The sequence below is a fragment of the Geotrypetes seraphini genome, chromosome 4 (assembly GCF_902459505.1).
Source record: "Geotrypetes seraphini chromosome 4, aGeoSer1.1, whole genome shotgun sequence".
NCBI lineage: Eukaryota > Metazoa > Chordata > Amphibia > Gymnophiona > Dermophiidae > Geotrypetes > Geotrypetes seraphini.
Genome location: NC_047087.1, coordinates 23,027,705 through 23,042,533, shown reverse-complemented (window position 1 = coordinate 23,042,533; position 14,829 = coordinate 23,027,705). Strand labels below are relative to the sequence as shown.

Here is a 14,829-nt window from a genome sequence, read left to right as displayed (position 1 = left end):
CATATAACCCAGTCTGTACCTTAGGCCAGTTCCTCATACGTTGCTCAGCCACCCATCTATTTATCCAAGTTGACTCTGAACAACCTGTCTTTATTCCCCATCTACACGATCGGCTTCTTAGATTTAATTGCGTTACAAGAACAGTATTAGAATCATATCTGTTATCCTGATATCTTGATCCCACAAACGAAAACCAAAATATTTGACATAAGAATATAAGAATTGCCACTGCTGGGTCAGACCTGTGGTCCATCGTGCCCAGCAGTCCACTCATATGGCAACCCTCTGGTCAAAGACCAGCACCCTAACCGAGACCAGCCCTACCTGCGTTCGTTCTGGTTCAGCAGGAATATGTCCAACCTTGTCTTGAATCCCTGGAGGGTGTTTTCCCCTATTACAGACTCCGGAAGAGCATTCTAGTTCTCTACCATTCTCTGGGTGAAGAAGAACTTTCTTACGTTTGTACGGAATCTATCCCCTTTTAACTTTAGAGAGTGCCCTCTTGTTCTCTCTACCTTAGAGAGGGTGAACAACCTGTCTTTATCTAGTAAGTCTATTCCCTTCATTATCTTGAATGCTTTGATTGGTCACTGATGTCTAAACTAAACTAAACTAAACTAAACCTTAGGTTTGTATACCGCGCCATCTCCGCAAGCGCAGAGCTCGGCATGGTTTACAGAGTTAAGAGGAAAGGAACTACAATGAAAGGATATGGGAGAGGGACTGAGAAGAATAGAGAGGGACAGGATACTAGAGAATGGGAGGTGATTAGATTTTTGAAAAGAGCCAAGTTTTCAAGTGTTTGCGGAAGGATTGGAAGGAGCTTGAATTTCTGAGCGGGGATGAGAGGTTGTTCCAGAGTTCTGTGGTTCTAAAGGGGAGGGATGTTCCAAGTTTTCCTGCGCGGGACATACCTTTTATAGAGGGGAATGATAGTTTCAGTTTTTGGGAGGGTCTGGTGGAGTGTGGGTTTGAGGAATTCCAAAAGAGTGGGATGACGGGAGGAAGGACGCCATGTAGGATCTTGAAGGCTAAGCATATGAAGTAGACATTTTCATTCTCGCCCTAGTAGATATGTTCCCTGAACTTGACGCGCTATGGTCTGTACCTTCATCACGGCTTCAGGTGTGAGAGAAACACTCAGGGTATTCTGAGGGGAGGGAGGCACGCTGGGAGACACGCGGCCACTCTTTCCTTGCTTCTTCTCCGTCTGCTCTTTAGGCTGCTGTGGGCGAATGTTTCTAAAGATCTGGACGATGAGAAGGTTTATGGGGAACATGAGGAGGGAACTCTCAAACCCGATCATTACTTCCTGCCAGGTGAATTCGATCTTTCCTGGAAGTATCAAAGAGAAGCATGAGAAATAATTAGACATAAACGGTACCGTGATTTTGGTTTTTCGTCATGTTGCATTCATTTTGTTATGGGTTATCCCCCTACATCTATAACCTTTGACCCAGATTCTATAAAGGACGCCTAAAGTTAATCATCCAGTTCAGCGTGTCTAGCCAATCTAGGTGACTAACTTAATTATTTAAAAAGCGCAATTGGCACCAATAACAAGCAATTAGAACCTCATAATTGGCTTAAATTAATTGGAGGGTAGGCGCCTAGTCCAAGGCACCTACCAGAAAGGAGGTATAGTTAGGAGACGGCTTGAGTGCACGTGGAGCATGTAGGCCCCTGTTTTGGACTTATGCGCCAGTATTTAGGCGAAGAAAGCCCTGGCATACATAGGCTGCGCCTAAGTCTACACGAGGGGCTCCCTTTACAAAGGCGCGTTAGGGCCTTAACGTGCGAAATAGCGTGCACTAAAATGCTGTGCGCCCTAGCTGCTACCGCCTCCTCTTGAGCAGGTGTCAGTTTTTGGGCTAGCGCGCGCTAAAGCGCATGCTAATCCGGTGCGTGCGCTAAAAACGTTAGCGCACCTTTGTAAAAGCAGCCCTAGGTGTCACTAGGTTCAAGTCTATAAACGGCACCTACCTTAAGATTGACATGTGCTAAGTGCTGCATTCCTTGGCGCCTATGTTTTGGCATGTTCATTCTGCTGCCCCTCAATATCTCTCCTCGCTTCTCTCTCCTTATACACCTCCCAGAGGACTCCGTTCCTCAGTTAAGTCACTCTTAGCCTTACCCTTCTCCTCCACTGCCAATTCCAGACTTCGTTCCTTTCATCTAGCTGCCCCCTATGCCTGGAATAAATTACCCGAGTTTGTCCACTAAGCCCCTTCCCTTCCCTTGTTTAAAAGAAGGTTGAAAACCCACCTTTTTGATCTAGCTTTCAATCCTTAACCCTATTCCCCACTGCCCACCAACCCAGCCAGCAGATTAACCATTCCCCTTAACTGTATTCACGACATCCTGTTTGTCTGTCTTCTCTGTTTAGATTGTAAGCTCTTTCGAGCAAGGACTGTCTTCTTTGTGACTCTGTACAGTTCTGCGTACGCCTGGTAGCACTATAGATATAATTCGTAGTACAGTAGTAATAGCAGTGTGAAGAGTTTCAGTCTTTGGGAAGCAGAGCTAAGATTGTGATGTCATAATGCCTCATTCCACCAATAAGAGCTAATCTCATCAGTGATGTCACAACTGCTTGATTGTCCTGTACTCCCTTCTGCCCTCCAACCCAGCCAGCAGATTAACCATTCCCCTTAACTGTATTCATGACATCCTGTTTGTCTGTCTTGGCTAATTAAATTGTAAGCTCTTTCAAGCAGGGACTGTCTTCTTTGTGACTCTGTAGAGCCTATGTGCATCTGGTAGCTCTATAGAAAGAATTCATAGTGGTAGTAGTAGTAGTGTGAAGAGTTTCAGTCTTTGGGAAGCAGAGCTGAGATTGTGATGTCTTACTGCTTCATTCCACCAATAAGAGCCAACCTCCTCAGTGATGTCACAATGGCTTGATTGTCCTGTACTCCCCTCTGCCCTCCAACCCATCCAGCAGATTAACCGTTCCCCCTAACTGTATCCATGGCATCCTATTTGTCTGTCTTGCCTGTTTAGATTGTAAGCTCTTTCGAGCAGGGACTGTTTCTTCTTCTTTGTGACTCTGTACAGCGCTACAAAAATAATTAATAGTAGTAGTTTATAGAATCAGGTCCTTAGCACCTAAACGTAAGCGCCATTTGCATGCCTAAATCACAGAATGATTATGAAAGTAACAGTCAAATGCATAAATGCTAGACATGCACTCAATATTATTCTATATTGTGAGCGCCTAAGTCGCATGGAGGAAATTCTGTAAATGATGCTAAGAATTAGGTGTCAATAAAAATCAGGACTCAGTGTTATTCTGTAAAGGGTGCTCTAGGATGAGAACTCTAAAGACTAGTGTTCAGCGCCTAATTCCACGCTCATCGCTGGGTGCAAGGACTTATGCTGGCTGAAACCCAGTGCAAATCCTGGCAAGCAAGATGGATACAGAACCACGCTGTTCTGTAACAATGCATACGTCTTTTGTGAATGCTCTTTGCCGGCCTATGCCCCTCCTTTGACCACTCCCCTTTTTAAGTTGCACATAATCCATTGTTAATGAATACTGCACTGCCAGATCAGCACCCAAATCATAATTAATGCCATTCACTAAGCCCACCTTACCTTGCCGGTCCATGTCCGATCCGTGTCTGGGCTCGCTATTCACAACGCGTCCTTATACTAATTAGGCCGATCGGAGGCACATCCCCAATCAACTACGCGGATCGCAGAAGAGCGATCCTGACGCCTGCGCAGACCATCTTCTTTGCTTGTAAATGGCCTGCACATGCGTCTAAGACCCCTCTCAGCCGCAACTTTTTTTTTTAAACTTTTACTTTTTTGTAGCCCAGCGAGCCCGTGGTTTTAACCCGCGGGTTAAAACCACAGGCTCGCAGTGCAGGGAAGGGCAGGAGAGATTTGCGGCGGCAGGCAGGAGAGATCTGGGGACGAGCAGGGTGGCAATTTGGGAGAGAGCAGACAGGAGAGATCGGGGAAGAGCAGGGCGGCGATTAGGGGCAGAGCAGGCAGGAGAAATCCGGGGAAGAGCATCGGAGCGGCAGACAGGAGAGATTCGGGGCAGCAGAGAGCAGGGCTTCAATGGAGCTGGAGAGTCAGAAAGACGTTTGCGAGTGGTCCCCAGCAGTCACTTCTTGGGTTGATCGGCCAGCCCAGTCGGTTTCAAAAATTTCTTTGGCGAATCGTGTCCCTGTCTACTTTGCATGCGTTTCCCCTCATTGGCATGCACGGATTGGAAGCGGATCGCAGGAGAGGTTACTGAATCAGGCCGGAGGGAAATCTGGTTGCAAAGGGGTTGCAAACCGATCGGTACACGATCAGTTTGCTTAGTGAATCTAGCCCTAAGTGTTTGTTAACTCCAGTAATTAAATCATTGCATCCCATAAACTATTTATTGTGGGTGCTGATCTGTAATCCCTGCCCAATTTTGAGTGCCCTTTATAGAATCCGTGGGGGGGGGGGATGCATAAATTCAAGGGGGCTTGCACAGGGGGAGGCACATAGGCAGAGCATAGGCATGTCTGACATTTATGTGCAAGGGTTATAGAATACTGTCATTTACATGACAAAGTGCTCCATTTCAATGCATATATATACATGGCGTAAGTGGGCCTGTTTAAACATTAGCACATTAATGTAACTTTCAATAGTGTTCTATGAGAGAATCTGGGCACCAAGACGCTGTTATAGAATTCGTACTCAGCATGCTGTATTTTGGTGCTTAAATTTTGATGAACTTTATTTGCATTAATTGTCAGATGGTGAAACGGCCGCTTTAAGTAACTTGCCAAGTAAACAGGCATTTGGAGATCTTCCATAGGAGCCATAGAAGACACACGTTGCTTCTGAGCAACGATGCCAAATAAAGGGTTAAGTTGATCTTTATAAGTATCGTGACACCAGTGGCATGCAATGAAGGCTTTCAGGGGATTTAGTGAAGCCCCAGCTCTGCAGCCCTGCTCTTTTGTTTTTTTGCTTACTTTTTGCTTCATGCAGTTTACACTTCTCCCTCGGTATTCGCGGGAGAGAGGGGCACATCCGGACCGTGAAGTGTGAAAAACCGTGAATAACTTTGCGGTCCGGCTCTGACCCACCCCCGCCTTTCCCCCGGCTTCCCGGCCTTACCTAATGGTCTAGCGGGATTTCGGGGCAGGAGCGAACTTCCTACGCTCCTGCCCCGTGCAGATCGCCAATAGGAAATGACTGCCGTGAGTTCCCGTAGTCGCTCAAGACTACGACGGGAGCTCACGGCAGCCAGGCAGTGTCTGGCTGGCCCGGAACTTCCTCTCTGACGTCAAAATTGACGTTGAGAAGAAGGCAAGAAACAGCGGTGGTGGCCAAGGGTTTGAATCAGCGCGGCAGGGAGGGAAAGTGATTGCCTGTCCTGGTGTCCCCGCGCACAGCTTCGGGGCGCTGTCCCTGAAAATGGGACATTTCAGTGTCCCGAAGCGGTGGGTCGGGACAATGGGATGGTCGGTCCGAAAACAGGACTGTCCCGTTGAAAACGGGAAGTATGGTCACCTTAAGGAAGAAGGAAGTTGCATCATCGGAGGCGGGATGGCCTAGCAGAGGCCCTGAGGCTGCAGAAGGGAATTGACTCGCTAAAGCTACGGAAGGAGAGAGTGGTGCAGCTGCTAATCCAGGCTAGTGTTACCGGGAGGGTTTGAAAAATCATCTGGTTTTTCGGGGTTTTTTTTTTCTTTTTTTAGCCAGAGTCAAACACAGAACATCAGGCTGTGCCGAATCAGGCCGGGGAATCTACAAGCCGGTGAGAGAGTGTTGTAAAAAAATGTTTTGAGTGGCGGCATCGGCGACAGCAGGATTCGTGATCGCGATGACAGCCGGACACGGAGAGGAGGGTTGGGTCCCAAATCGGAGAGGCCGATTTTTTAAAAATACACATCGATTCGAATCGATTCACCCAAAGTGATTTGGCGAATTGATTCGAATCGGAAATCGGGCAGCCCTAGTAAGGAGTAATCTGTGAAATGCTGAATTTTTAAGTCCTGTAGGGAGGCGGGAAGGTCCTAATCTATGCTTTCCCTCCCCCCCCCCAAAAAAAAATCATGGATAATCGAAACCGCGAATAGGGAGGGGGAAGTGTACTCTGTTGAGTAGGCAGCATGCTTAACCATTCAAACTGTATCAAACATAAAGAAAACAAAACAAAACATAGGGCTCTTGGGCTGGGTATTCTCTGAACTCCCTGAAGGCCCTGACAGTACTGATCTGAATTTGATTGGCTGAGCAGCCCCTGCCTGTTGCCTGCTCAGCCAATCAAATTCAGAGCAGTGCCCTCATGGTCTTTAGGGGGTGGAGTAAATCCCCTGAAGGCTCTGACTATACACCACTGCATGAAACAAAAGCAAACAAACAAACAATACAATCATTCACTGTGCATTTTAGCATGTGTTGCTGAATGCTCAGAAAGCATTATTAGAAAGAAAGGCAATTATATGGAGAGGCATTCATTTCTTCATTGTCCAATGGTCAATTTGGAAGGGATGGGAAAGGAACTAGTACATTTCCCCCTCCGTATTCGCGAATTCCGTATCTATGGATTCGCTTATTCGCGGTTTTAAATCAAAAAAAGCATTTTCATTTTTCAGGCTATTTTAAGCCCTATAAGCCCCCCCCCCCCCCTTAAGCCTTACCTGGTGGTCTAGCGGGTTTTCGGGGCAGGAGCGATCTTCCCACGCTCCTGCCCCGTGCAGATCGCTCACAGGAAATGGCTCGAGACTACGGGAGCTCAAGGCAGCCATTTCCTGTGAGTGATCTGCACGGGGCAGGAGCGTGGGAAGATTGCTCCTGCTTGAAAACCCGCTAGATCACCAGGTAAGGCTTAAGGGGGGTTTTCAGGGCTTAAAATAGCCAGGGGAAGCGGGGGTTAGGGACAGAACCGGCCCGAATATTATTTGCAGTTTTTTAATATTTGCGGGCCGGCTCTGCCCCTAACCCCCATGAATACAGAGGGGGAAGTGTAGACCAAAGCATCCGACCACAAGGCTGGAATCACCATTCATTGTCCATCTTGTGGGAGCCTGAATGCATCTGGAGCACTTCTCGACCTCATCCAAATACCCGTCTTCCTGCCTACATCGCTGCCATCGAGTCACTGGACCAGCTCTGTGTCCACAATCGGTAAAAGACAAAAAAACAATCTATCCACTGGCCTCAAAACACTCTTTCCATAAAGCTGCAGATCCCTCAGTACTAAGAAAGTAAGTGGATAAATTACCCAGGTCCATCTTTTGCTCAGCGGGGTCCATGGGCACACCCCAGAACATGATGCTGGTCAACATTGTGCAGAGCAGAAGGGAGAAGCAGCAGGACACCCTCTGGATCCGGGTGAAGGAGCTTCTTGGGGAGCGACTGAACACCGAGTACCAGATGTGGCTGTCCCTGAAACCTTGGCTGGTCTTCATGAAGAAGAGGTTGCTGGGAAGAAAGGAAGGATTGAGCTGAGTTACTTTATTTATTTATTCAATTTTCTATACCGTTCTCCCAGGGGAGCTCAGAACGGTTTACATGAATTTATTCAGGTACCCAAGCATTTTCCCCCGTCTGTCCCAGTGGGCTCAAAATCTATCTAATGTACCTGGGACAATAGGGGGATTAAGTGACTTGTCCAGGGTCACAAGGAGCAGTGTGAGTTTGAACCCACAACCTCAGAGTACTGAGGCTGTAGCTTTAACCACTGCACTACTCTACAAATCAGAATGTAGTAAAAGTGAGCCAAGTATAGGACAATCAAGCTATTGTGACATCACTAATGAGGTTGGCTCTTATTGATGGAATGAGGCATTATGATGTCACAATACCAGCTCTGGTTATCAGAGGCTGAAGCTTTTCACACTATTTATTTATTCAATATTTTTAATACCATTCTCCCAAGGGAGTTCAGAACAGTTTACATGAATTTATTCAGGTACCCAAGCATTTTCCCCCGTCTGTCCCAGTGGGCTCAAAATCTATCTAATGTACCTGGGGCAATGGGGGGATTAAGTGACTTGCCCAGGGTCACAAGGAGCAGTGTGGGTTTGAACCCACAACCTCAGGGTTCTGAGGCTGTCACTTTAACCACGGTGCCACACTCTCCCTGCTGTTCCAAACTTCTGCTCCCTACCCCATGGGAGACCACATGTGGTAATGCTGTTAACATATATTAACTAATAGTAAATGACACCCTAATTCTATAAATTTGTGTGCCCAGCGCACAATGTTGTACGTTCAAATTATAGAATAAGGGCAGTCGCACATGTAACCGGTGGTATAGTATTATTTGAGCGCTTTTTGGGGGTGAGTAATGTGGCAGTGTGAGTTATGGCTGTTCTTTTCTACTCCAAATAACAAGGAACTGTACACTCCATGTTCCCTGTTTTGCATTGTTGTTTTGCATTTGTTTGTTTTAGTTAATTTGAGTTTGATTTTGTTTGTACGAGGGTCATTTCATAAATAATGCACACTATTTTTTTTATTTTTTTTTAATTTACATGTTTTATTTTTTTTCTAGTATTTCTTTACAATCCTTCAATATAGTCTCACTGCTTTGCAATGACCAAGTCCCAACGTCTGGGAAGATTCATTATTCCATCCAAGACACCGTTTTAGTTCAGTTGCCAAATGGCTCGGGTACCGGTGGAAAAAAGCTCTTCCAGAGATGCAAAATGAAGTCCATGCATAGGTTGATGTGAGACACTGCTTGCATTTGCACGTCCCTTTCTACTGCAAACGCAAGCAGTGTCTCACTTACGGTTCACCACACAATTGTTTCCCACGTATATATATTTTGGGGTCAATTCCTTTTGTTTTTTGATTATAACCCGCTTATCCACAAATCTAAGGAAGGAACAAAATCACATTAAATAATACGAGCGTCATTTCATAAATAATGCACACTATTTTTAAAAAATTTACATGTTTTTTTATTTTTTTCAAGTATTTTTTTACAGTCCTTTAATATAGTCTCCCTGCTTTGCAATGACCGAGTCCAAACGTCTGGGAAGCTTCATTATTCCATCCAAGACACCGTTTTAGTTCAGTTGCCGAATGGCTCGGGTACCGGTGGAAGAAAGCTCTTCCAGAGATGCAAAATGAAGTCCACGCATGGGTTGTTTCAACTTTGGAAAAAGGTCGAAGTCTGGTGGACTCATTTCTGGACTGTAAGGAGCATGAGGGTAACACCTCCCAGCCGTATTTGTGTAGTTTTTCAATGACGAGTGGAGAGCTCCATCTTCCCCATGGACAAAAAAATTTCGATGAGCTCAATCAAAAGACAAACAAATGATGATTTTTGCTTATGATCATGAAGGCATCATCATCACAGACAAAGTTCCATGTGGAATAAGTGTCACAGCAGTGTATTATCGTGATTTTTTTGCAAACAATGTGCAGGAAAAATGCACAAAACCCGACCTCAGTTGCTCTTGGCTGGGCCACTCATTCTTCACGACAACGCTCGCCCGCACATAGGGAATGTCATCATTGGAAAACTACGCGAATACGGCTGGAAGGTTGCCTCATATTCCCTACAGTCCAGACATGAGTCCACCAGACTTCGACCTTTTTCCAAAGTTGAAACAACCCATGCGTGGACTTCATTTTGCATCTCTGGAAGAGCTTTCTTCCACCGTTACCCGAGCCATTTGGCAACTGAACAAAAACGGTGTCTTGGATGGAATAATGAAGCTTCCCAGACGTTGGGACTTGGTCATTGCAAAGCAGAGAGACTATATAGAAGGACTGTAAAGAAATACTTGAAAAAAATAAAAAAAACATGTAAATTTTTTAAAAATAGTGTGCATTATTTATGAAATGACCCTCGTATTATTTAATGTGATTTTGTTCCTTCCTTAGATTTGTGGATAAGCGGGTTATAATCAAAAAACAAAAGGAATTGACCCTAAAATATATATACGTGGGAAACAATTGTGTGGTGAACCGTAAGTGAGACACTGCTTGCGTTTGCAGTAGAAAGGGACGTGCAAACGCAAGCAGTGTCTCACATCCGGTTCACCACACAATTGGACCCCCAGGGACCCCTGAAGAAGACTTTTTGTCGAAACGCGGACCGTGTTGGGTCCTGTATCCCTAGCAGACTAGGTCCTTTAAGGCTCTTATGTGGATGATTTATTTTTATGTAGATGGAATTATTTTATGTGGATGATTTCAGTGTACCTTTGGAACTTTGACACTTTCAAATAAAGTCCATTTGGCGTCACTCCACAGAGTTTTTGAGTTGTTTTTTTTTTAAGCGGGTTATAAATCATTTAAAATAAATAAATTAAAAATAGTAAGGGGGGAGGGTGGCAGACCACCCCAGGTGCCGTACTGGAGGGGTGCTGACACCTCTCCTCCTCTCCGCCCTGTCTTTCCCCACCGTGTGCGTGCCTTCCCTTCCCCCCCCCCCACCATTCACGCATCTTCCCTTCCCCCTGTACTTCTTTAACTCTTCGCCAGGGTAAGCAGCATCTCCGACCAGCATCCCTCCCTCCCCCCTTCACCGGTGCGACCAGTAAGTGGCTTCAGAGGGCGGACCGAGGCTGGAGATTCTGCTTGCACTGGCAAAGAGCCAAAGAGGTACGGGGAGGACGAAGAGGAGGAGAGGTGCCAATGGCAGTCCACTCCCCCCCGCCCCCGCTTACTGTGCCACTGCATGCGAGACCTGTTATAGCGATGCAGCCAGATATGAGAGAGTCAAATGGGTTGTTCAGGTTATCCTTGTGTGTCAATAACTATATATACTAATCCCCCCTCTCTTTGGCAGTGCAATACCTTAGGCTGATGGTTTTTACTTTATTATTATTTAACTTATTTTATAGTTAAATAATAATAAAATTAAACTAGCAGCCAAAGGTACTGCACTGCCTAAGGGCTAGATTCACAAAGCAAACCGAGCATGTACCGATTGGTTCATGACCAGATTTCCCTCCTGCACTATTCACTAACCTCTCCTGCGATACGCTTTGAATCCGTGCATGCAAATGAGGAGAAACGCATGCAAAGTAGACAAGGGCGCGATTCACCAACCACATTTTTTAAACCGACTGGGCTGGCCGATCAACCCAAAAAGCGACTGCTGGGGAACAGTCGAAAACGTCTTTACGACTCTCCAGCTCCATAGGAGCCCTGCTGTCTGCTGCCCCGAATCTCTCCTGCCTGCCGCTCCTGCCTGCTCTGCCCTTAATCGCCGCATCGCCGCCCTGCTCTGCCCCTTTCTCTCCTGCCTGCTCTGCCCCGAATCGCCGCCCTGCTTGTCCCCAGTTTTCTTCTGCCTGCCGCCCCAAATCTCTCCTGCCCTTCCCTGCACTGCGAGCGCATGGTTTTAACCCACGGGTTTAAGCGGGTTAAAACCACAAGCTCGCTGGGTAAAAAGTTGTTGCTCGTACAAGTCTTGACGCATGCACAGACCATCTACAGATCCGTGCCGGCAGATGGGGGCGTTCTTAGGCATTGGTGGAATGAGGCATTATGACATCACAATAGGAGGGGCCACTGAAAGAGTTTCCAGCCCAACCAAGAAGAGGATGATGTGGAACCATGAAACTTGCAAGGGGAGATATGATAGAGACCTTCAAGATCATGAGGGGCATAGAGAGGGTGGATAGGGACAGATTCTTCAGGCTGAAGGGGTCAACAGGCACGAGGGGGCATTCGGAGAAACTGAAGGGAGATAGGTTCAGAACAAATGCAAGGAAGTTTTTCTTCACCCAAAGGGTCGTGGACACTTGGAATGCGCTACCGGAGGAAGTGATCAGGCAGAGTACGGTACAAGGGTTCAAACAGGGATTGGACGGATTCCTGAGAGATAGGGGGATCGTGGGATACTGAGAGAGGTTCTGGGATGTAACACAGGTATAGAAAGCTAACCAGGAAATAAGTATAGAAATCCAACCAGGTCGTGGATGTGCAAGACCGGAGGGTTAGGACTTCGATGAGAAGATAGGACTCAATGGGAAACCAAGGTGGCAAGGGGGCCCCTTCTGGTGACTCAGACAGGCCGTGACCTGTTCGGGCCGCCGCGGGAGCGGACTGCTGGGCGGGATGGACCTATGGTCTGACCCGGCGGAGGCACTGCTTATGTTCTTATGTTCTTATTCCACACTTTTCATTTCAATGAGGGAAATGCATCTAGTAAATGGGCACAAGTATAAGGAAACCAAGCCATTGTGACATCACCGATGAGGTTGGGTCTTAGGCATTGTTGGAAAGAGGCAATTATGACATCACAATAGGAAAGACTGCTGAAAAGTACTCAGCCCAACCAAGAAGAGAATGACGAGGAGCCATGAAACTTACATGTTATTCCATACTGCTTTGGGTAAAATTGGGTTATAAGTATTGCATCTGCATATTAGGTTTTGAAGAATCCATCGGACCTGCCCAGATCGGGCACGGGTCGGTCCCGATCGGGCAGGTTCATAAATCTAGCATAGTAACATAGTAAATGACGGTAGATAAAGACCTGAACGGTCCATCCAGTCTGCCCATTAGTTATACCCATTAAAAATACATGATTACATTAACTTGTCACTTCTTTGATATTTCTGGGTCATAGACTGTAAAGTCCACCTGGTATTATCTTAGGTTCCAAATGCTGAAGTTGCCGTCCAAGCTCACTCCAGCCTATCCAACCATCCTGTTTGCAGGATATCTGCCATAACGTCTGGCCAGTAACATCCTCATGCTCCAAGTTAGTGGAGTCCCCTTTGATGCCTTCCCCAGCCCAATCCTGCACCAAATCATCATACATATGGGACACAGACCTTGCAAGTCTCTCCAGTACCGACCTTAGCTCTTTAATTTATATTCTTTGTTTTCTAATTAGAGATCCTCTATGTTTATCCCACGCTTTTACGAATTCCATCACTGTTTTCCTCGTATATATAGTTATTGTCTCTTGGACCACTTAATCAGACAATTTTCATTTATTCTTATGTGTCAAAATCGCTGCTTCTTCATTTGATTACCTGAATTGTTTCAGGTCCTGTTCAGTGGCTGTGGTGAACACTTTATCCAGGATGCACTCCCCTACGTCAATGGACAGCCAAGAATTACACAGGAAATACCATTTTTGATCCAGGGCAGGGTCGTGGACCAGCACCCTGTTCACGTACCTACACGAGAGAACAAAACGCCGGATTAATTGGTGGAGAGCAGTGCAATTTCGTGACTTTGAAAGTGATTTTCAAGCCCCATAAAGAGAAATCTCTCCTCATATATTACAATTTAACCTACTCTCTGATTCCATCTTAGACTCAGTCTGCCTGATATTCAGCACTAAGCCAACTAAGCTGAATGTTGGCGTTTAGTTGCTAGCTCGGTCACGCATCATAGCTGGTTAACACCAAATTCACTGGCTGACCGGCTAAGATGAGTGACAAGATAGCCACACATAAATAGCAGGCCTACCTTTGGCCGCTGTAACTTAACTAACCAGATGACAAATATCGGCTTTACCAGTAATGTTTTTAGCAGTCAAAACCCCCCAGGAAATTCAGTGCTGGTTGCCGGATATGGTCCAGCTTTGAATTTCTGAGTTCGATGCTGGAGTTAGCTAGGCCCGGGGTTACCTGACGTCCGGATCTCCCCGGACAGGTCCTCCTTTTGAGGACATGCCCGGGGGGTTCTGGACGGCTTTTCAAAACCTGGCGCTTTGTTCAGGTGTTGAAAAGCTTCCCGACGTTTCCCGACAAAATCGCGTCGGGAAGGGGCATCCACGCATGCGCCGATGCCAACGCGGTGGTGTCCTGGCGTCGTGCCTGCGCATGCGTGGATGCCGTCCGGGGACGGGGCTGGGGGGCGGAACAAAGCGTGACAGAGGCGGAACTGGGCGGTCCTGGGGGCAGGGCCATGGGTCCGGATTTTCCCAAAGGAAAATCTGGTAACCCTAGCCAGGCCGTCTCCTGCCGTCTGAATAACAGGACCCCCCCTGAGTTCATAGACCGTGCTGCTTCTGGCCGACTAAGCCTGTATGACCAAACTTGGTTCCCCTGGATTGGCAGAACCAGATACTCATGATAAACTGCTGGATTTGGCTCTTCTCTGAGGTGCCCACTGTCATGTATTACTTCATCTTCCTGTGTCAGGCTTCTCTTTGAGGTCTCCAACTTATACAAAACACAGCAATTAAGATAATTTCAGGCTCTAAAAAATTTGACCATGTCACCCCATTATTGCAAAAAAAGCTCACTGGTTGCCTGTTACACATAGGATAACATATAAAATTGCTCTTCTAGTTTTCAAGACTATACAAACCAACGCCCCGGCATTTATAGACAGGCTTTTGATTCCGTATGAGCCTTCGAGAGTTCTTAGATCTACCTCACAGTTTACCCTTAATGTTCCTTCCCTGAAAATAATCGGAACTCGCCGTGCTCTTATTTTTTCCGTAACTGCTCCAGTGACTTGGAATTCTCTTCCCCTATATCTAAGACTGGGACGAGATTTTCAGAAATTTAAAAGCAGCTTAAAGAGCTTTCTTTTTAAAGATGCATTTAACTGAAAACACAATGCCTAACTAAAATATAATACTTTTTAATTTTAGCAGTTTTCTAATTCGACTTTATCTTCACCAGCAAATCCTTTTTTTTTAACCCCCCTTATGTACTTCCCTTCTATGTACTTTTCCCTTAAAATTGTAGTTCTCCCCCTCTTCCCTATTGTTTCCTGTGGCTTTAAAAAGCAGTTACCCAAGTACGTCCTGTGATGAATTATGTACATTTGATTTCTTAAAATGTTATTTTTACTATTTGTACAACGCTTTGTACTTCTGGTTAAGCGTTTAATCAAACAATATGAATAAACTTGAAACTTAAGCCATGAACTGTTTTGAAATCA

The 14,829-nt window shown here is 46.1% G+C and overlaps 1 protein-coding gene across 1 annotated transcript in view; it reads right to left on the bottom strand.

The window, feature by feature from the left end:
• The window catches only part of PKD1L2 (polycystin 1 like 2), a 144,277-nt gene that overhangs the window by 65,454 nt on the left and 63,994 nt on the right, over nucleotides 1-14,829 (bottom strand). The window contains exons 18-20 of the mRNA XM_033940260.1: nucleotides 12,960-13,106; nucleotides 7,229-7,428; nucleotides 1,109-1,335 (exon numbers count right to left, since the gene is read on the bottom strand). Coding sequence (XP_033796151.1) covers nucleotides 1,109-1,335; nucleotides 7,229-7,428; nucleotides 12,960-13,106 — 574 coding nt within the window. The remainder of the gene's footprint in view (nucleotides 1-1,108; nucleotides 1,336-7,228; nucleotides 7,429-12,959; nucleotides 13,107-14,829) is intronic.